Source organism: Impatiens glandulifera, chromosome 1 (assembly GCF_907164915.1).
Source record: "Impatiens glandulifera chromosome 1, dImpGla2.1, whole genome shotgun sequence".
NCBI lineage: Eukaryota > Viridiplantae > Streptophyta > Magnoliopsida > Ericales > Balsaminaceae > Impatiens > Impatiens glandulifera.
Window position 1 is genome coordinate 6,531,473 of NC_061862.1, and position 25,110 is coordinate 6,556,582.

A 25,110-nucleotide genomic window follows, 5' to 3' on the forward strand; every position below is an offset into this window, starting at 1 on the left:
TAAATGTTGGAATTAGTGTATTTCAACCCCCAAATTATCTATCAATAGTGTTAATAGTTATATATGTATATATATATATTAAAATAAAATAATTTTTTATATTTTTAAAAAAAAAAATAACATTGCAAACGCATATTTGCCGGAGAGAGAACGATGGAAAACCCATTTTTGGTTTATGAATGTGTCGGTTGAAGGGAAAAGGTATTTTGGGTTTGGGTATGGTGCTCGGTTGAGGATCCAACCGGTGACCTAACCCAACATCCAACCCAAGAACCGATCAAGAAGAAGCATGCAGAGCCTCTTAGAAGTTGTAGTCGTGAGCCATGAAGAAAATGAGGGAATGACTAAGTTATTATGTCAAGACCATGAATTGTTATATTCTCATTGATCGAAACTTGACATTAAGAGGAGAGGACTGATCCGATTGCTTTAGAATGATCCTATGATCGTATATGAACTATCTAATGGAGAAGAATTGCGTCATTCATCCTAACATATATTTGCCAAAATATGAATTTGGTTAAAAATCTCAGATCGTCTCTTTCAAGTGCAAGATTGAAGAAGATGATCCATAATCACTCTATAATCAATTTAGAAACAGTTGGTGAAAGAAAATTGATGTTGTGTTGAGGTTTGATCGACTATGTTAAAATTGTTTTAAAAAAGGGTAAAATATTATTATGTGTTGGCTGAAGTTGTCTGCTTGGTCTTGTTTCATCTAGGCTGTTTAGAACTTGAATCCATCTTATGGTTACGAGAAGATGAAATTTCGGTCATCTTCTCCATTGCGCCGGACGAGAGTCCAATCGGCTCTCTAGTATTTATATATGTTGTAAATATGGTGTAGAGTATGGGCTATAGCCTCATAATTCCATTTGACCAGGCTTAACAAGAAATTCAGTTTGGCATTCGGTGTTGATTCGTGAAAGAAAAATAAAATAAAATCAAATGCTCATATTGAGGATCGAGCACAGGACCCGCAGGCTCATTTTTGTTGACTTTTTGAGTTGACAGGACCGGTCTGGCCTGAACTCCGGTCCCCCTGCTGGCCGGCCGGTCCGGTTTAGCTTCAATGATCCGTTTGTTTGACAATTTCCATTTTGAGGCTTTTTGTGATCTAAAGGTCCCATAACTATTTTTAAAAAATATTACAAAAATAAAAAACGACTTAGAATTTTTTTATTTTTATTTTTACATTATATGGAACTCAAGCATTTTATTTTAGGGTGCGTCCCTTATCATTAGTCTTTGTTTAGAATTGAAAGTTACTCGTTGCTAAGAAACTAAAATCAAATAGGCCCTTAGTCTATTGTTGGAAAACAAAATCAATAAGTACCTTAATTGATATGTTCCAATTAACCCAATAAGAAACTATATGAGCAATCATTAGAAATCTATTGAACATCAACACACCCTTAACCAATTGATACTAAAAGAACTCACATGAACTAAATATTTAATATCATCAAAAATCAGAATGATACATTTGAACAAATGCATAATTTCTTTCATTATTAACTCATGAAATACCTTCGCACGATCCCAGATAGATTTCTCAATGTTAACTATCCTTATACTTAAAGAAATGATAGATAGTTAACATTGGACGATGGCGGTAAATGATTTAAGTTACTCATGAGCCGCGTACGAGCCGTTCGGTCAAAGTTCGAAGCTTGACTTTGACCAAGTTCGAACGACTCATTTAATATTCGAATTAAACTCGAATTCATATAATACTTGTTCTTTGACTTGTCGAATTTTTTCGATCCTAATACTAAATAATATATTATTTATTTATTTTAATATTAAAATCTAAAATTTAAAACAAACATTTTTTATTTACTCTCTCAATATTCAAAGTTCACATGTGCACGTTATTATTTCATATTACTCAAAAAAATCAAAAATAGAAACCTTAATTCCCTAGTCCGTCATCGTTAGAATATATTATATTATTATTATTGTTATAATATATTATATTATTGTTATAATGAATGTATCTACTAAATAAATTATATTATAATAATAATATATTCTGACAATCCTATCATATAGGTTTATTGTATTATTTGTTTATTGTATTATTTCGTTTTTACAATTTCACTCACTTATTCAAAACATTATATAATTTTCATAATTTTTCTTACTTATTTACAAATATTTTTCCTCTTACAATTTCTTTCCCTTCATTTTTTCATATTATTTCATTCGTAAATTAGTAAACTAAAGTTACTTAACCATTTATTTCAATGAATAGGTATGAAAGTTTGATATTTTCGTTTTGAAATACATTTTGGTTTGAGCTCGAATCTGAAAATTTAATTTTAGTTAAGATTTTCGACACGAGTCGAGTTTGTAGGTAAATAGTTGAGTCGAACTCAAGCTCAAATTTATAAACTCATTCGAGCTGAGCTAATAAATGCTTAATCGAGTCGTACTTGAGTTAAAGCTGGTTTGAGCTCGACTCAGCTCATTTACAATGTACCTCTTTGATTTTCGACTAGCCTCTTGATTTCTCTCGACGAACCTCAGTGTCATAACTAGAGATCTATGAATATCTCATAATATTTCTATAGAGATCTTAGAAGCTCCAGCAATAAGTGTATTTGCTACTCTTTAATTCTAACAACCACAACAATATTAAAGTATCCACAAGAGTATATGTTACCATCACTAAGACTATAAACCGATCCTCCTATTATATTTTAGTGATATATGTATTTTCTGGTATAATCAATTAGGTTACGCTATACAAATAACTTACAAACAAATTTTGATTTCAACTAGTTGTAAATTAAATAATTTAATATTAAAACCCATACCAAGTAAATTAAGTTAGGTACAATTTTAATGATCATAAATGCATAATTTCTTTCATTACTAACTCATGAAATACCTTCGCAAGATCCCAGATAGATTTCTCAATGTTAACTATCCTTATACCTAAAGAAACGATGGATAGTTAACATTGGACGATGGCGGTAAATGATTCAAGCTACTCGTGAGCCGCGTGCGAACCGCTCGGTCAAAGCTCGCTTGACTTTGACCAAGTTCGAACGATTCATTTAATATTCGAATCAAACTCGAATTCATATAATACTTAATACTTAATCTATGACGAATTTTTTCGATCCTGATACTAAATAATATATTATTTATTTATTTTAATATTAAAACTTAAAATCTAAAACAAACATTTTTTATTTACCCTCTCAATGTTCAAAGTTTATATGTGCACATTATTATTTCATATTGCTCCAAAAAAATAAAAAATAGAAACCTTAATTTCTTAATCCGTCATCTTTAGAATATATTATATTATTATTATTGTTATAATATATTATATTATTATTATAATATATTATATTCAATAGATATATTCCATAAATATATGGACTAAATAAATTATATTATAATAATAATAATATATTATAACAATCATATCATATATTGTATTATTTGTTTATTGTATTATTTCGTTTTTACAATTTCACTCACTTATTCATAAACATTATATAATTTTTTTCATTTATTTACAAACATTTTTCCTCTTTACAATTTCTTTCACTTCATTTTTTCATATTATTTCATTCGTGAATTAATAAACTCAAGTTATTCAACTATTTATTTCAATGAATAGGTATGGAAGTTTGATATTTTCGTTTTGAAATACATTTTGGTTTGAGCTCGAATTTGAAAATTTAATTTTAGTCAAGATTTTCGACACGAGTCGAGTTTGTAGGTAAATAGTTGAGTCGAACTTAAGCTCAAATTTATAAACTCGTTCGAGCCGAACTAATAAATACTTAATCGAATCGTACTCGAGTTCAAGCTGGTTTGAGCTCGACTCAGCTCATTTACAATGTACCTCTTTGATTTTCTACTAGCCTCTTGATTTCTCCCGACGAACCTCGGTGCCAATCCTAACTAGAGATCTATGAATATCTCATAATATTTCTTTGGAGATCTTAGAAGCTCCAACAATAAGTGTATTTGCTACTCTTTAATTCTAACAACCTCAACAATATTAGAGTATCCACAAGAGTATATGTTACCATCACTAAGACTATAAACCGATCATCCTTTTAGTGATATATGTATTTTGTGGTATAATCAATTAGGTTACGCTATACAAATAACTTACAAACAAATTTTGGTTTCAACTAGTTGTAAATTAATTAATTTAATATTAAAACCCATACCAAGTAAATTATGTTACACTAGGAAAAAAATCATTAATAGTAACAAAAAATAGTAACCGTTTGTTCAGCGGTTGATATTAAAGGGGTAATACCAACCGTTTAAAAAACCGTTAATATAAAGGGGGTCAATATCAACCGCTCTTAAAAACGGTTGATATTAACTCATCTATATTAACGGAATTTTAAAACGGTTGATATTGACTCCATTCTATATCAATAGTTTCAAAAACCGTTGATATAAAGAGGGTCAATATCAACCGCTCTTAAAACGGTTGATATTAACTCATCTATATTAACGGAATTTTAAAATGGTTGATATTGACCAACTCTATATTAACAGTTTTAAAAACCGTCAGGTATTAACCATATCTATATCAACCACTTTAAAAACCGTTGATATTGACCAAATCTATATCAACCATTTTAAAAATGGTTGATATAAAGGGGAAAATATCAACCGTTATTATAAGACTTATTCTGATATATATTTTATTATTGCAGCAAAATATTTGAATAAATATTATTCTTAGTAAAAAATAAATTATTCAATATTTTTATTAAAAATTGTTATGAAAAATTATTTGTAATTTTTGAGTTATTTTTATTTATTTTATATGAGGAATAAAAGTGAGATAAGATAAAAAAAATATATAGAAATGTTTTTTTAGGGAAAAAAATAAAAATATTAACAAAATTTAGTGTTTATGAAAATTATAAATATTAATAAATTTTAATATTTAATAAGAATAAAAAAATACTATTAAAAAGGAGAAATTAAAATTTAAAATTTAAAGAAAAAAATTAATAAGTGGAGAAAGATTAGAGAGAAACTAAGAAAGATATATAATCATATATTTTTATTAAATTTAAAATATAATTAATAATTATTTATATAAATATATATTTATTAATAATTAATTATATGAATTATATATATATAATATATATAATATAAATATTAAATAATAATAATAATAAGTAAAAAAACTAAAATTTTATGACAATATATTTTAAATTTAAAAAAAAAATATAATTTCATATTTTATGTAATAAAATAAATATATATATATATATATAATTAAATTTGAAATATTCATAATTATTTAATAAAATATACATATAAAATATTTAAAATTTAAATTTTTTATATAAATTAATTTGATTTGTTATTTAATAGAGTATATATATATAATATTACCATTTTAAAAGTAGTTGATATTAAATATTTTTTAATATTTTGAATTTAATAATTTATATTTATATATAATATTTAATATATATATATATAATATTTAAGTAATTAAATTCGTTAAATATAATATATATATAATTAAAATAAATAAATAAAATATTATTAAAATCGTGGGTTGTTATACAAAATAATTAATTAATTAATTCTCCATTATCTGATAACTTCTCTTTAACCTTGATAACTTCTCTCCTCAATCACCTCTCTTCCCACAACCTTTATTTTTATTACTTATTCTCTACTCAATCTCTCTCTCATCCCTCAACCCTCAACCCTATGCTCTCAAATCCCATAGACAACTCTCCTCTTTCAAATCAATGCTCTTAATTTCTTCCTCATTTGCCTTATAGGTAAAATTATCATTGTATAATCAGGTTTATATTATTAACTTTAATTTTAATTATTTATGTTGTAAATGTCTTTACACGTAGATATACTAAATTTGGACAGAATTAATTATAAAAAAGAGGAGGTAGTTAATTATGAAGAAAAAGAGATTTATGCTGAAGGAAGAAGAAATAGATGATAGAAGATGAAAATCAAGGAAGAAGAGATAGAAGATGAAGATCAAGTAAGAAGAAATAGATGATAGAAGATCAAGATTGAATTATTATTTTTTTATTTTTTGTATTATGAATTTTTTATTTAAATGTATTTGTATGTAATGGAATTAAATTATTTTAATGTTAATTTTGAAATTATATTTAAAAATTATCTTGTCATTTGAAATTTTGTATAAAATAATTAAATTTATTTTAAAGTGATTTTTAATTAAATAATTGAAATATTTTTTTTATAAATTTGGAATAAAAAATGTCAACAACCATTATAATTAAGAAATTACAACCACTTTTATAGTTCTTAATAACAACCGCCTACAAAATAGTTAATATTGAGTAATTTTTTTAAAACGGTTGATATTACTTAATAACAATGGCATATAAAACGGTTGATATTTCTAAATAACAACCGCTCAAAAAACGGTAATAACAACCGTCCCAAACGGTTGATATTTCATGTTTGAGCAATGCCTACGGAGGCTCTATGTCAACCGCTTTTAGAGTTGTTATTATTACTCAACACTAATCATTTTTTGTTTAATAACAACAGTAAAAATTGTTGATATTGACCTTTTTTTACTAGTGTTAGGTACAATTTTGATGATTATATTGTGCCCAATCAATTAAAGTCCAAAATTATTTTATCATATTTATTATTGAGTGAGAGTCACGTAAAAAGTTAAGACAAATTCTTTTAAATTTTTAATGAGAAGTATTAAAAATATTTTATCATTATCAAACAATTAAAATAATATATATTCATAATTTTTATAATTATTAAATAAATAGTACTATTTTTTATATAAATTATTTGTAATTGATTAAATGTCATCAAATTTAATTTTGTATATTTAATAAATAAAATTATTTTACTATAAAGTTAAATATTATTATTAAATAATTTTATTTTTGTTAAATAATTTTGTAAGTATCCAAATTAAGTAATTAACCGAACTTATATTTTATATTTGAATCAAAATATATTTTTAGATACATGTTTCATTAAAAATAATTTAGGAACATTCATTGAATAGTAGAAAGATAAGACACTTGAACTTTTAATAAAAAAATGTTAAAACCCAAAATCAAATATTTTTTTGAAATTTAATATCTAATAAATGCAATAATGAAATATACTCAAAACAAACATGTGTTCTTTTTATGTGATAGGATCCTATCATCAAAAGGTACTGTGCCCTCTCATAAGGATGTGACTAATGATATTCTCTCAAGAAATCTTATTTGATTAATGATGTAGATAAATGGAACCATTTCCTGTTCTACCCACCTTTCAAACAATTTTTCCCAAACTATCCACCTTTTCATTCACATTCCCAAACTACCCACCTTTCTCTTTCTAAATCATTAATCAACCTATTAATTAACTCACTCTATCTTAACTCACTAATTAAATCACACTCTCTCTCTCTTTAAACTCATTAATTAGCTCCTCTCTCTCTTTCAACTATTAATTAATAGTCACTTTTAAACTATTAATTAATTCAATTGAAATATATTATATAAATATTAAAATAAAATAACACATATGTTTTATTTTTATTTAAATCTATAAATATAATATATATAGTTCAAATTAAATACACTAAATTAACTAGTTCAAATACTCCTCTTTGTTCATTGTATGGAATAACCTTGTGTGATGATGTTTTTTTCTCAATAGTTTTAAATAATTCTTTTGACCTTTGACAATAAATTTGACCATTTTGAAGGTCATTAAACGTAGCAGTTTCAAATATATAAAAAAATTGAATTATAAAGATAAAATATGCATTTTATTGTATATTGAACGTGATTAATATTTATTATGTATTTTATTTTATTATAATGTTTATGTTATGTATTTTATTGTGATGTAATGTATTTTATTTTAATATTTATGTAATATATTTTATTTCAAGTTCGTATTCTATTTTATTTTAATTTATAATAGCTATTTAAATTATTTAATTTAGTGTATTTAATTTGAACTATATATATTATATTTATAGATTTAAATAAAAATAAAATATATATGTTATTTTATTTTAATATTTATATAATATATTTCAATTGAATTAATTAATAGTTTAAAAGTGAGAATATTAATTAATAGTTGAAAGAGAGAGATGAGCTAATTAATGGGTTTAGAGAGAGAGAGTGTGAGTTAATTAGTGGGTTAAGATAGAGTGAGTTAATTAATAGGTTGATTAATGATTTAGAGAGAGAAAGGTGGGTAGTTTGGGAATGTGAATGAAAAAGTGGGTAGTTTGGGAAAAATTGTTTGAAAGGTGGGTAGAACAGGAAATGGTTCTAGATAAATGTGTGTGATCCAACAATTTCTTTCTTGACGTGACTAATAATATTCTCTCACAAGCTTGATGTGACTAATGATATAGATAAATGTGTGTGATTCAACCATTTCTCTCACAAGAAAGCTTGATGTGACTAATGATATCGATAAATGTGTGTGATTCAACAATTTCTTGTTGGAAAGCTTGATGTGACTAATGATATCGATAAATGTGTATGATTCAACCATTCCTTTCACAAGAAAGCTTGATGTAATTAATGATATCGATAAATGTGTATTAACAATTTATGTGTCATTTTCTTTATAAATGAATCCACATGCGCGACCACATTTCAAACAAATTAATAGAACTCTTTCCTGTCCTACCCACATTTCAAATAAATTTTCCCAAACTACCCACCTTTTTATTTTCATTCCCAAACTACCCACATTCTCTCTCTGTAATATTAATTAACTTATTAATTAACTCACTCTCTCTCTCTCTCTTAACCCACTAATTAACTATCTCTCTAAACTCATTAATTAACCCCTCTCTCTCAATTATTAATTAATATTCTTACTTTTAAACTATTAATTAATTCATTCTATCTCAAATAATTATAATATATTAAAATAAAATAACAAATATATTTTATTTTTATTTAAATTTATAAATATAACATATATAATTCAAATTAAATACACTAAATTAAATAATTTAAATAACTATTATAAACTAAAATAAAATAGAATACATAAACAAACTTGAAATAAAATACATTACATAAAGATTACATCACAATAAAATACATAAACATTATAATAAAATAAAATACATACTAAATATTAATCACGTTCAATATACAATAAAATGCATATTCAATATATAATAAAATGATTAATATTTATTATGTATTTTATTTTATTAATCACGTTCAATATACAATAAAATGCATATTCAATATACAATAAAATAATTAATATTTATTATATATTTTATTTTATTAATCACGTTAAATATACAATAAAATGTTTATTCAATATACAATAAAATGATTAATATTTATTATGTATTTTATTTTATTAATCACGTTCAATATACAATAAAATGAATTTCAATATATAATAAAATGATTAATATTTATTATGTATTTTATTTTATTAATCACGTTCAATATACAATAAAATGTGTATTCAATATACAATAAAATGATTAATATTTATTATATATTTTATTTTATTATATTATAATGTTTATGTATTTTATTGAGATGTAATGTTTATTTATTGTATTTTATTTCAAGTTTAGTTTATGTATTTTATTTTATTTTAATTTATAATAGTTATTTAAATTATTTAATTTAGTGTATTTAATTTGAATTATATATATATTATATTTATAGATTTAAATAAAAATAAAATATATGTGTTATTTTATTTTAATATTTATATAATATATTTTAATTATTTGATTGAGATAAAATTAATTAATTAATAATTTAATAGTGAGGATATTAATTAATAGTTGAGAGAGAAATGAGGGTTAATTAATGAGTTTAGAGAGATAGTTAATTAGTGGATTAAGAGAGAGAGTGAATTAATTAATGAGTTAATTAATATTGTAGAGAGGGAAGGTGAGTAGTTTGGGAATAAGAATGAAAAGTTAGGTAGTTTAGGAAAATTTGTTTGAAATGTAGGTAGAACTGGAAATAATTCAAATTAATAAGGTCCAACAAAATCAACATGCATAAGAAATTACATTAGCAAACGTACACACTAAAGACAACATGAATTAGCAATAATAACTGTTGTGTGAATAAAAACCCGTAATTATAAAATAAATAATTATATAAATCCTAAAGGACCGCTCAAAAATAATAACAAAGAAAACATCTCACTTCTCTCTTAGAGCTAGTTTGATATTGGTTTAAAAAAAAATTATGTTTGATATAATTTGGGAAAAATTTGATTCTTTAGATATATATTATCTAAATACTCTTATTGTTGGTAAATAATAAAATTATAAAATATTTAAATAATTTATGACAAGAGAGGAAAGGTGAAAGTTAAGGTTTGAATAAAATTCGCAAATAATTCATACGAAACAAACCCTGTAAAATCACAACTTTTGGGGAGTTATAAAAACCCATATGCTGGTACATAGGTTAGCTTGAGAAATTGAGATCTGATTCAAACGAAGAAGAGGTTTGTATTCTTTTTTGCAGTTTTATTTTTTAATTTTAAGCTTGATATGACTAATGATATCGATAAATGTGTGTGGTCCAACAATCTCTCATAAGAGAGTTTAATGTGACTAATGATATCGATAAATGTGTGTGGCTCAACAATCCCTCTCACAAGAGAACTTGATGTGATTAATGATATCGATAAAAGAGAGCTTGATGTGACTGATGATATCGATAAATGTGTGTGACCCAACAATCACTCTCACAAGAGAACTTTGATGTGACTAATGATAGCGATAAATGTGTGTGACCAACAATCCAAAATATTTCCGGGCCTACCCAACATTTAAAATCTTTTTCCCAAACTAACATCTCTTTTAACCTCATTAAATAACATCTCTTTATTAATTAATTAACATTCTCTCTCTTTATAAACTATTAATTTATTTAATTAATCTCTTTTATCTCAATTAACTAATTTAAATATATTATATGAATATTAAATAAAATAACACATATATTTTATTTTTATTTAAATTTATAAATATAATATATAGTTAAAATTAATAAATATAATATATAATTCAAACTAAACATATTAAATATAAAAGTTGATATAAATCTTAAAAGTTTAATGAATAAATTATTATAAATATAAGATTGACAAAAGTTGGATTCACAATTAACTACAAATATAAGATTAAAAAATTGAATTAAAAAATTAATTTAAAAGTTTATATTAATTATATCAAAAGTTTAATTAACAAATCACTATAAATATAATATAAATTGATAAACTAATTTAAAAGTTATTATAAATTTATCTAACTTTTGAGTTAGATGCCAAGTCAATAAAAAAATAAGACAGTTGTAGAAATAAAATTGAATTACAAAGATAAAATATGCATTTTATTTTAACGTTTATGTAATTTAATCTATTTTAGTGTATAATATTTTATTTTAAAATTTATATAATATATTTGATTTTAGTGTATAATATTTTATTTTAGTTTATAATATTTATTTAAATTATTTTTAATTATATATTATATTTATAAATTTAAATAAAAATAAAATATATGTGTTATTTTATTTAATATTTATATAATATATTTCAATTAATTAATTGAAATAGAAGAGATTAATTAAATAAATTAATAGTTTATAGAGAAAGGATGTTTAATTAATAATTAAGAAAATGATGGTTATTTAATGAGTTTAGAGAGAGAGAGAGGGGTTAATTATTGGGTTAGAAGAGAAAGTGAGTTAATTAATGGGTTAATTAAGAATGTAGTAAAGGAATGTGCACTACAAAAAAAGTGAGATATAACAACGTTAAGTTTGTAACAAAAATAAAATGTTGTGGTTTGCATCTAAAATAACAATAATAAAATAAATATATTAAAAATTGCAACATATATTACCACTAATATTTTGTAATTAAGAAGACTAAGTTACACAATATATTGTAAATAAATTAGATACTAAAAATATTGGTATTGTACCACACATCTTTCAACCAATTATATTGCTATAAAATGAGTAACACTTTATTTAAACATATTAAGACTTGAAGAATCATGGATTTGATGAATCAAGATCAAGAAGTAGAAAGTCTGAAAAGTATTATTGATGAAAAGTAGTCGGTGATTAACACCAATGTTTGATACATAGCAAGGGTCATTTGCCCCGATTGTTCTTTCAGTTATAACAAATAATACAATAGTCCTCAAAATATTACTCTATATTTAAGTAAGGTATTGAACTTATTATACTAACAAATTATCTTTAAACTTTATATTCTGCACAAATTAACTCACAAATTAGTTAGTATAAAATTATAAATAACAAATTAATATTACTTATCTCAATACTCCCCCTTCAAGATGAACATCTTGGAGAAATAGCTTGGATCGAAGATAATTAAACATCGGAAAATCCAAAGCTTTAGATAATATATCTGCAATTTGATTCTTGGTAGAAACATATGTCAGTTTAATAAAACCAGCCAAATAATGATTCCTAACAATATGACAGTCAATGTCAAGATGCTTTGTACGTTCATGAAATACTGCATTTTCAGAAATATGAATTGCAGCTTGATTATCACAATATAATGTAACTGGAATTGGCATTTCAATTTGAAAATCTGTAAACAGATATGAAATCCATTTAATTTCACAAGACGTAGCCGCCAAACAACGATACTCAGCCTCAGCTGATGATCTAGAGACTGTTGACTGTTTCTTTGTTTTCCAAGAGATAATAGAATTCCCAAGAAAAATACAGTAACATGTGAGTGACTTTCTAGTAAGAGGACAAGATCCCCAATCTGAATCTGCATAAGCATGTAATTTAATTTCATTGTCAAATGGATAAAATGTCCCAATAGAAGCAGTACCTTTTAAGTATCTTACCACATGAAGAGCTGCTTCCCAATGACAAATAGACGGTTCATTCATGAACTGAGATAGTTGTTGCACAGCATATGCAATATCAGGTCGAGTATAATTTAAATAAAGCAATCTCCCGACCAGTCTCCTAAACCTGCTTGGTTCAGGTATAGATTTATGCAATTCTTCATGCAATTTGATACCCCTAATCATGGGGGTTTTAGCTGGTTTACAGCCAATTAGACCAACATCATTTATTAGATCTAATATATACTTTCTTTGATTCACATGAATGCCATTGGCAACATGTATGATTTCTAGACCAAGAAAAAATTTTGCAATTCCAAGATCTTTAATTTTGAATTTTGAATCAATTGATTTTTTAAGCATAGAAATTTGATCAATATCATTTCCAGCTATCAATATATCGTCGACATAGATAAGTAGGGCAATAATATACTGATCACAATGTTTAATGTATAAGCAATGATCATATTCTGATTTTTTAAAACCCATTTGATTCAACATAAAGGATATTTCTAAATGCCATTGTCTAGAAGCTTGTTTGAGTCCATACAGACTCTTATTTAACTTACAAACAATGTTTGTAGATTCAGATTGAAGACCATCTGGAATTTTCATATAAATTTCTTCTTCAAGTGATCCATGAAGAAAAGCATTATCAACATCAATTTGGTGTAAAAACCATCTTTTAGAAGCTGCTAAAGCAATAATGAGTCTAACAGTAACATTTTTGGCAACCGGTGCAAAACATTGATTAAAATCAATTCCACTCTTTTGATTGTAGCCTTTAGCTACAAGTCTTGCTTTGCACTTGTTTAATGTGCCATTAGCATTCAGTTTAGTTTTAAAAACCCACCTACATCCAATTGCTTTCTTTCCTTTAGGTAATTCTGTTAATTCCCAAGTTCTATTAACTCTTAAAGCTTCTAATTCATTATGCATAGCTTTCACCCAATCTGGATTTTGTGAGGCTTCTAAATAAGTTTGAGGTGTTGAAGTATGATCAATGTTTGATAAAAAATTAGTGTATTCATCATCTTTCAAAAAAGAATGAAAAGGATAAGTGTTTGGTGTATATTTACTAGATTGTTTGTGTGAAGTCTCAACTTGATTAACTACAAAATCATTCATCCAAGTTGGAGTGTGTTTGTGTCGATGACTTCTTCTACAATTTAGTTTAGAAACATTCTGATTTTGTCCAATTTCTGTTTGAAAATTATTATGATCTACTTTAGAGATGTGTTCATGTGAAGGTAATTCAGAAATATTTTCATTAACTAGTGTGTGATTTGGTTTTTCAGATTCATCTTCTGATGAGGAGATAGACATTTGATCTTCATTTAGAGGTATATTATTTGAAATTATTGGTTTCTTTTGAAAAGGAAAAATGTCTTCATGAAAAGTAACATCTCGAGATGTTGTGATTTCTCCCGAATCAAGTTGATAAACAAGATAACCTTTTTGGTTTGAAGGATATCCAATAAAAACACACTTTATGCCTCTATCTTGAAATTTTGACTTGATTGGTAGAGGATTTGCAATATAACAAAGACTACCAAAAACTTTTAAATTGTTATAGTCAAATTCAGTTTGAGTGAGCATATAAAAAGGTGTTTTCCATTTTAAAACATATGTAGGCATTCTATTTATTAAATATGTAGCAGTAAGTAGAGATAATGACCAAAAACTAATTGGCACACTAGAATGTTTCAGTAAGGATCTTGCAACCTGTGTTAAGTGTCTGTGTTTACGCTCCACAACTCCATTTTGTTGTGGAGTATAAACACAGGTCTTTTGATGAATTATTCCCATACTATTAAAAAATTCAGAACATTTAGCATTAACAAATTCTGTTCCATTGTCACTTCTGATTGTTTTAACACTATTATTAAAATGATTTCCAACCATGAGAATAAAATTTTTAATCTTATCAAAAACAAGTGTTTTGTCTTTAAGGAGAAAAGTCCATGTGCATCTTGAAAAATCATCTACTATTGTAAGCATATAAGCTGTGTTTGTCAAAGACTCTTCTTTATAAGGACCCCATAAATCAATGTGTATAAGATCAAATCTTTCTTTTGAAAGAGACAAACTGTTTTGAAAAGGCATTCTATGAAACTTTGTAATTGGACAAGTTGAACAATGAGACATTTTATTTGCTAAAGAAGGAAATATTATTTTCAAGACTTTATTAGATGGATGCCCACATCTTTGGTGCACCATCGCAAACTCACTAACATTGAAAGAATTTTCAGAAACAATGTGTACTGTTTCTTTATTGAAATCATTTAAAGAAGAAAAGAAAAAAAGATTCCCAACTCTCTTTCCAATTTCATAGATTGCATTTTGATCATGGTCCTGCAACACACAATTATTTTCAGAAAAAGTGCAGGTTATCTTCTTATTATCTTGTATTAATTTTGCTACTGAAATGAGGTTATATTTGAAATCTGGTGCAATAAGTACTTCTTTCAGGTTAAAGTTCTCATTTAACCTTAAATCTCCAACTTCACTAATGGATTTGGAAGATCCATCTGCAAAGTATAAAGATTTGTTTTGTTTCAACTTATGTATTTGTGTAAAAAAATTCCTATTATTGCATATGTGACTGCTAGCACCTGAGTCTATCAACCACATATTTTTTCCTTTCTCTAAATGATTTAGGCTCATGCTTAATTCAATAGCTGTAAAAACATAAGAATTAGTAGACTTACCTGCTTCAAAGTTTATGCTCTTTCCTTTTCCTGCTCCATTTGAAGTTCCTCCTCCATTTGAAGCTCCTGCTCCATTTACATCCATCCTCATTTCTTTAAGCAGCCTCTGAATTGCTTTAAATTCTCCTTGAGAGATTTCAGCTGGTGCATCTTCATCATCAGAAAATGGAGTGTTTGCTGCATATACTGCATTTCTTTTCTTTGGATTTTTCCACCATTCTGGATAGCCCAGAATTCTGAAACATTGATCTTTAGTATGCCCTCTCATCCTACAGTGATTACACACTATGTTCTTGTTATTCTGCCTTCCATCATCAGGTCTCCTTGTCTTCTTCATAGGTCCTCCATTTGAATTCACGAACATGGCCGAATGATGATCATGATTTTGAATATTAATCTGTCTTTTCTTCTCAACATTGAGTAGCATGGTGAAGGCTTTGTAAACACTTGGTAAAGGGTCCATCATGAGTATAGAATCCTTGATGTTCTCAAAAGAATCATCAAGGCCTAATAAGAACAAGTATAAATTGCTCTTTTCATAATCCATTATCACTTGTTTTTCTAGTTTACATCCAACACATGTATGTATGTTACTTCTATCACAAGTGCAGTTTCTTGTTGAATTGTGTAGATGTTCTTCCTCAATTGATACTGTGTTGGCCCATTGTTTCCTTCATAGCGTGCTTTGATTTCGTCCCATAGTTGTTGTGATGTAAGAGTGCTCTGAAAATGGACTTTATTCTTCTTATCAATAGTATTCATAATCCAAGTTCTTACAGTTGCGTCGACCATCCTCCAAAGTATAGCTTCTTTGTTATCACTCGGCATCTTACAAGAACCATCTATAAAACCTGTCTTCATCTTGGCCAGAAGTCCTAATTGAACGCTCGTGCTCCACTCAAAATAGTTGAGCCTTGTAAGAACAGTCGATGTAAGAACGGTTGAAGAGGATTCTCCACCATGTAGATATAGAGGATCAGTACGATCACGCTTTTTTTCTGCCATTTGAAAGTGTAGAGGAGATGGATCTTGAACAATTTCTTCTACAGTTGTGTTAGGGTTTTGATCCTCCACTAGTTGTTCGTCGACACTTGAGTCTTGATGAATTCTTGAATCAGATTCTTTAATAGTTAAGTGGTGTACCTTAGAATTAGGGCTTAGATCTTCTTTCGGTTCGTCTAGAAGATCGTCGTTATCGTAATCGAACGGATCGTAGACTGGTAAATCTTTTGTAGATTGTTTCCCCTTGTGCTCTGATACCATATTAAGACTTGAAGAATCATGGATTTGATGAATCAAGATCAAGAAGTAGAAAGTCTGAAAAGTATTATTGATGAAAAGTAGTCGGTGATTAACACCAATGTTTGATACATAGCAAGGGTCATTTGCCCCGATTGTTCTTTCAGTTATAACAAATAATACAATAGTCCTCAAAATATTACTCTATATTTAAGTAAGGTATTGAACTTATTATACTAACAAATTATCTTTAAACTTTATATTCTGCACAAATTAGTTAGTATAAAATTATAAATAACAAATTAATATTACTTATCTCAATATAGTTGTAAAAAGTGTAAGCAATTTTTTATTTTATTTATTTTTTTATATAACCTCGATACATTTTAGATATACAATTGCAAAGTTAGTTATAACAAATTAATATACAACATATTATGCAACACTTTATTTTAAATGTTGAAAATTTAATTGCTATTATTTATTATTATTTTTTTGTTAAAATAATTTTATTTAAATAATAACAAATTGTATTGTAACATTTAATACGGCATTAAAAATAATAAAATAATAGTGTTATTGCTGTAATTTTGTTATTTGTTTTTGTTATGTAAAATTATGCCATATAAAAATTATTATATAAAAATTATTGTGTAACATATTATTCTATTTTTAAAATTTATATGTTATAATGCTTGTTGTTATTTTTTTTATTATTTATTTTTAAAATTGTGCAATTTTTTAGTAAAACTTTATTCATTCATTAATATAATAAAAAGAAATACAAATTACCCAATTTTATGTATTTTGACATAAATTTGTTTTGATAACTGAGTTAATTTTTGTTGAAAAAATCAAAGTTATTATATATAAAATATGAAAAAAAAGTAATAATTAAATATCAATTACTTATGCAACATTATTTTATTATAACAAATATGAAAATATATATATTATCAATTTATTAAAACTAATAATACAACCAATTAATTTTTTTTTATCTATGGCTACTTAATTAATTAATATATAAAATCATTCTTATTACAATTCATTATAGATACTTTTATAAATACAAATTAAAAAAAAAATATTCATTTATTATGTATATCTTAATAATTATTTGATTCAAATTAATTAAGTGTTTAATTATTTTGATTTATTATATATATTGTTTAAATTGTAATAATATAAATATAATATTATAATAATATGTGTTGATATTTATTATTGAAAATAATATGCAAATAATATGCCTACATAAACTACATCAAATTATTTTTTAACTTATTATTCAACACTTTAAAATTTAGCGTAGAAAATTTGGTTAAATATTTTATTTATTAATTATTTTATTTGTTATATAGTTAATATAAATTCTTATTATAATTTTGTACAACTTTTAATTCAACATGAAATCATTGAGTGTCAATAATTTTCTGCTTAAATAAAATTATTTGTTTATTATTTATAAAAATATGCAACATAAATTATATCAAATTATTTTCTAACTTATTATTTAACACTTTAAAATTTAGGGTAGAAAATTTTGTTGCAGGTCTCATTTATTAATTATTTTATTTGTTATATAGTTCCAACTAATTTACTAATATATTTTTGTACCACTATTATTTCAACATTAAAACTGATGAGCGTGGATAATTTGTTGCTTTAATAAATTTATTTATTTATTATTGATAAAAGTGTGCAACCTAAATTATATCAAATTATTTTCTAACTTATTATTCAACACTATAAAATTTAAGGTATAAATATTTGTTACATATCTAATTTATTAATTATTTTATTTGTTATATGATTCAATCTAAATTAGAAATAAATTTTTGTATAATTGTTAATTCAACATTAAAACTAATGAGTGTCTATAATTTATAATTTTTTGTTTTAATAAAGTTACATCTAATTATTTTCTAACCTATTATTAAACACTTCAAAATTTAGTATAGAAAAATGTGTTGTATGTCTCTTTTATTAATTATTTTATTTGTTATATGGTTCAATCTACATTACTAATAAACTTTTTTACAACTATTAATTCAACATGAAAACTATTGAGTGTCTATATAATTGATTGTTATTTATTTTATTATTGATAAAAATATGCAACATATATTACATCTAATTATTTTCTAACTTATTATTCAACACCTTAAAATTTAAGCGTAGACAATTTTGTTACTGGTCTCATTTATTTATTATTTTATTTGTTATAACGGTACAATATAAATTAATAATATTTTTTTAGAATTATTAATTTAACATTAAAACTTACATAAATAAAAATAAGTGTGTTTATAATTTATTGTTTTAATAAAGTTATTTATTTATTATTGATAAAAATAATATGCAACATAAATTACATCCAATTATTTTCTAACTTATTATTCAACACTTTAAAATTTAGTGTAGAAAGTAGTGTTGCATGTTTCGTTTATTAATAATGTTATTTGTTATATATAGTTTAATTTAAATTACTAATAATTTTTTGTACAACTATTAATTCAACATTAAAACTAATGAGTTATATAATTTATTGTTTTAATAAAGTTATTTATTTTATTATTGATAAAAATATGCAACATATATTACATCCAATTATTTTCTAACTTATTATTCAACACTTTAAAATTTAAGCGTAGACAATTTTGTTACTGGTCTCATTTATTTATTATTTTATTTGTTATAACGGTACAATATAAATTAATAATAATTTTTTTAAAATTATTAATTTAACATTAAAACTTACATAAATAAAAATAAGTGTGTTTATAATTTATTGTTTTAATAAAGTTATTTATTTATTATTGATAAAAATAATATGCAACATAAATTATATCTAATTATTTTCTAACCTATTATTCAACACTTTAAAATTTAGTGTAGAAAGTAGTGTTGCATGTTTAGTTTATTAATAATGTTATTTGTTATATATAGTTTAATTTAAATTACTAATAATTTTTTGTACAACTATTAATTCAACATTAAAACTAATGAGTTATATAATTTATTGTTTTAATAAAGTTATTTATTTTATTATTGATAAAAATATGCAACATATATTACATCCAATTATTTTCTAACTTATTATTCAACACTTTAAAATTTAAGCGTAGACAATTTTGTTACTAGTCTCATTTATTTATTATTTTATTTGTTATAACGGTACAATATAAATTAATAATATTTTTTTTAGAATTATTAATTTAACATTAAAACTTACATAAATAAAAATAAGTGTGTTTATAATTTATTGTTTTAATAAAGTTATTTATTTATTATTGATAAAAATAATATGCAACATAAATTACATCCAATTATTTTCTAACATATTATTCAACACTTTAAAATTTAGTGTAGAAAGTAGTGTTGCATGTTTCGTTTATTAATAATGTTATTTGTTATATATAGTTTAATTTAAATTACTAATAATTAATAATTTTTTGTACAACTATTAATTCAACATTAAAACTAATGAGTTATATAATTTATTGTTTTAATAAAGTTATTTATTTTATTATTGATAAAAATATGCAACATATATTACATTCAATTATTTTCTAACTTATTATTCAATACTTTAAAATTTAAGCGTAGACAATTTTGTTACTGGTCTCATTTATTTATTATTTTATCTGTTATAACGGTATAATATAAATTAATAATAATTTTTTTAGAATTATAGATTTAACATTAAAACTTACATAAATAAAAATAAGTGTGTCTATAATTTATTGTTTTAATAAAGTTATTTATTTATTATTGATTAAAAAAAATATGCAGCATAAATTACATCAAATTATTTTTTAACCTATTATTCAACATTTTAAAATTTAGTGTAAAAAATAGTGTTGCAGGTCTCATTTATTAATTAGTTTATTTGTTACGTGGTTCCATCTAATTTACTAATAAGTTAATGTACAACTATTAATTCAACATTAAAACTTATTCACTATTAATTCAACATTAAAACGAATGAGTGTCTATAATTTGTTATTTTAATAAAGTTATTTATTTATTATTGATAAAAATATTTTGTTGAAAAAGTCAAAATTATTATATATATTTTTAAGATGTAAAAAAAAATTACAAAATTACTTTTATGTAACAAATATTTACACGTTCTTTATTTCAATCAATAATACAACTATTATCACTTTTAATTTTTATATATATATAATTATAATTATAGGTTGAAAACTATCATAATTAAAAGAATAAAATAAAAAATAAAATAAAATTATAAATATATTAAAGATATAATATAAATTTTATTCATTATCTAACTATATTTTGTTGAAAAAGTCAGTGTTATTAACTTATTATTATCATAACTATTATTATATATTAAAGATAAGTAAATTATCAAAATTATAAAAATAAGCAACAATATCATTTTTTTTTTTTGTAGTGGTGGGTGTAAAAAAGGAACGTGGGTAGTCTGTCAAAAAAAAAATGAAAAGGTGGATAATTTGAGAAAAATTATTTGAAAGTTAGGTAGAACCGAAAAAGGTTCAACAATCCAGGTGTCCATTTTTGCATAAATGAATCCACGTGTAGGATCAATGGTGCACTAAAATGAAGGTTCTACAAAATCAACATGCATAAGAAATTACATTAGCATACGTAATAAAGACAACATGAATTAGCAATAGTGACGGTTGTGTGGATAAAATCCCGTTATTGTAAAATAATCATATAAATTCAAAAGGACCGCTAAAATAAATAATAACAAATTATATAAAGAATACAAAAATTCTAAGAAAACATCTCACTTCTCTCTTGGAGCTAGTTTGATATTGTTTTTTTTTGTGATAAAAGTTGGTTTAAAAAAAAAATATGTTTGATATAATTTGGGAAAAAATTTATTCTTTAGATATATATTATCTGAATATATAAGAGAATTTGATATTTTATTTAATAAATATTATAATTTATTGATGATAGGAGAGGAGATGTGAAAGTTAAGGCTTGAGTAAAATTCATAGGAAACAAACCTTTAGTGTGTTATTATACTATTTTTCTTAAATTGTGTGTTATTATCTTCTTCTTTTTGTGTGTATTATCTTTTTTTTTATCTTCTTAAATTGTGTGTTATTATCTTCTTCTTTTTGTGTGTATTATCTTTTTTTTATCTTCTTAAATTGTGTGGATTATCTCTGTTGTAAAATCACAACTTTTGGGGAGCTATAAAAACCCATATGCTGATACATATTAGGGAGAGCTTGAGAAATTGAGAACTGATTCAAACGAAGAGGTTTGTATTCTTTTTTTTATCTCCATTGATTGAAATCTCAATGTACTAATACATACTTATATCTTTCTGTGTTTATTGAACTAGCGTTTGCTTCATCTTAATCATTCCTCATCATGCCTTTGTCGGATGAAATGGTTAGAAGAGAGCTTGAATCTTCTAATGAACAGAAAGCTGCCTCATCATATCCGTAAGCGTTTTCCTATTTTTAATGATCTTTGTGTGTTTCTTTTATTGTAAAGAGTGAAGATTGATTTTTGTTGTTCAACTTCTTTCAATTTGCAAGACATGTTGTACTTTCTCAAGCCAATGACCAACAGATTGAAGATCCTCTTATTGCTGAACAAGCCGATGCTATAAACGAAATATCTAAACCTAAAAAGGAAGAATCAATTGTTGTTTGTTCATTAGATTGTTCTGAAAACGGTGCAAAAAGAGCTTCTAAGAAGCCTAAGGTCAAATCGAAGAGGAAGTCCAGTGTAAGTCGAGCTCGAGCTGCTGAAGTTTCTAACTTACGGGAAAGGATGAAAGCACCATTTTCTTGATTATTTTTTATAAATTTCTGTCAAAATTTTTATTGTCGGACTACTAATCATTTACCTTTGATGTTGGATGATTGAAAACAGGGAAGGTGGGACGAAGACAAGATAAATGAAAAGTTGGGTGATTTAGAAGAACTCATACCTAATTGCACCAAGGTGATTTGTCTTAGTATATTTTGTATGTAATATTGAAGAAGAAAAGAATATTAAAACTGAATTAGTGGAAATAATTATCCCTAATGCCTTAAAACTGAATTTAAACTTATTGTTACTCTTATTTAACTTCTCTTAACAACAAAAATTAATTAGAATTAAATTTAATCACTGTTTTATTTTTATTTTTATATATTTCTTTATTAGTTTGTGTGTTGTTCCATCTAGAGAAACAAAAAAAAATGTGGTGTTTTTGAAAGTGTAGTCTATAACCTATATAATCTTGGTTGTTGTTTGTTTTAAGAATGACACAGATACATTGCTTGATGAAACATTCGAGTATATGAAGAAGCTTGAACGCAACTTTCAGGTGCAAAATCCTCATTTGTCTCATTTCATTGCCTTCAACCAAGTAGTTGAACTCTTTTAAATTCAAGTAAAAAATAGTATTGTTCTTACTAAGTTTTTTATTCAGATTATGAAAATAATCACAAACAACTCATGCAAGGGACAAATGTTGCATCCATCTTTAGTGCATCATTTATTGTCCATGCCAAGTTCATCAGAATCCCTTTCGACAATTATGAATTCATTGAAGTCGGACTCAGACTCAAACTCAGACTCAGATGTGGACGTGGACGAAAATGTTTAATCAGGTTCGTGCATAAATTACTGTCTAAAAGATAAATAAATAAATAATTGTTTAGTCCAAAAAAATGTGTTTTTAAATGTAAAATGTGTTCTAAAAATACTGATTTTAGATGTAAAATGTAAGAGTTCATATGATGGTCGACTGTTAGTATCAAATATTCTTTAATATTGTTTTATATTTTTCATTGTTACTTACAAAATTAAAAAGGAAATTATTGATTTTATATTGTACTTCTCGTTTTTCAGGTTTGCTGATTGAGTCAAGAATATTTTCATGCTCTCATGGTACCTTATGTCGAAGTTGTATCTTATTTTATATTATCGTATTTTAGAAAAAAGAATTATGTTTACTCATTCTAAGTTATGGATAACTGAAAAGTTGTTTATGTTTCTTTGGTCCATACTGAAAATGAGGTTAAGTTAAGCTTATGTTCCTTTTACAGATGTATTATTCTAATTAATATCTTTTGTTTTAACTTTTTGACTTTTGTAAGTAATTTTTTCAAAATTATTCAAGATGTTTTATATGATTTATTTTGTAGAAGAATCTTATTCTAAGAGAACAAAAACAATAATAAAGGTTCAAAGTCTGGCAAACAGAATGAAACCATATGGCTCTCCCAAAATTAAGCTTTTAAAAACATTGGCTCACCTATTTCATGTGACAAGTTTGTAAAATGGAGTGAAGGATTAAAATGATGTTGTGATGTCACGTAGATTAAAGAATATGAATGCTTAAGTTTGTGAAGTTCATGAATTCAATCAATAATTCAATCAATAGTTCAACCTCGCAGGGTTGTGAATACAGGTAGACTCAATGACGAAAGGTGTGTGAGTTTTGTCGTTGACTGTGATAACTTGGTTCGTTGGAATGAACCTGAGATTTTGGTGCAGTATATAGTCTAAAGTCAATGATGACTGCAGTGTGAGTTTCGCCATTACCTATGATAACTTGGTCATTAGAATGAACCTGAACTTTTGGCTTAATACAACCATGATCTTCCTAAGTTCAAGTTTTAGGAAGACGGAATGTTGATGACACAAAAGTCAACTTGAAAGGGTATATCGACCACTCGGACGGTGCACTTGAGGCAACCCATTTTCTTACGGCGAGAGCTATCAAAGCCTCTAACGCACATGTCAGATTGTATGATCTTGTCTCGGGATACACCTATTTTTTCAAGAGTCCTCCAAGGACATACGGTGAGAGCGAATTCATTGTCTATTAATACCATTGGAACGGTCTTTCCCTTCATTTGCACAAAAATGTAGAGAGCTTTATCATGGTTTGATTTGGTTGATGAGAAGATCCTTGTCTTCAAAGTCGATCATGTTATGTTGCGAACTAATAGATATGATCCCTACTAGTTCTTTAGGGGTGGTATTAGTAGGAACATTGACCTTGCTTTACTCATTAATGACTGCTTTCTTGTGCTTGATAGAGTACATCAAGATTTCACAAATGAAAATGTTAGCATTTATCCTTTTCAGTTGACTTAGAAGGCTCTGTCTCCTAGATTAAGAGCTCTAGGCTCGTTTTCCCTTATAGTCCATACGGGTGATTGAGATGTGGATGGAATATTGGTTGGCATAGTTTAATGAAACTATGTTGAAAATCCATTCCACCCTGTGATGCCG

General features: G+C 25.1%; 1 protein-coding gene and 1 long non-coding RNA gene across 2 annotated transcripts; one reads left to right on the top strand and one right to left on the bottom strand.

The window, feature by feature from the left end:
- Positions 1–16,179: 16,179 nt before the first annotated feature.
- Positions 16,180–16,881, bottom strand: LOC124935247. The gene has a single exon (XM_047475724.1). It carries the CDS (start codon positions 16,879–16,881, stop codon positions 16,180–16,182), a length of 702 nt encoding a protein of 233 aa, XP_047331680.1.
- Positions 16,882–22,756: 5,875 nt separating this feature from the next.
- LOC124918979 lies at positions 22,757–23,810 on the top strand. Its single transcript, XR_007097546.1, has 4 exons — positions 22,757–22,824; positions 23,126–23,191; positions 23,297–23,477; positions 23,719–23,810. It is a non-coding gene; the product is annotated as an uncharacterized LOC124918979 (long non-coding RNA).
- Positions 23,811–25,110: the final 1,300 nt, after the last annotated feature.

Bases quoted from the DNA above. Each gene is read 5' to 3' on its own strand.
- LOC124935247 (XM_047475724.1), bottom strand. From the start codon at position 16,881: ATGGTATCAGAGCACAAGGGGAAACAATCTACAAAAGATTTACCAGTC.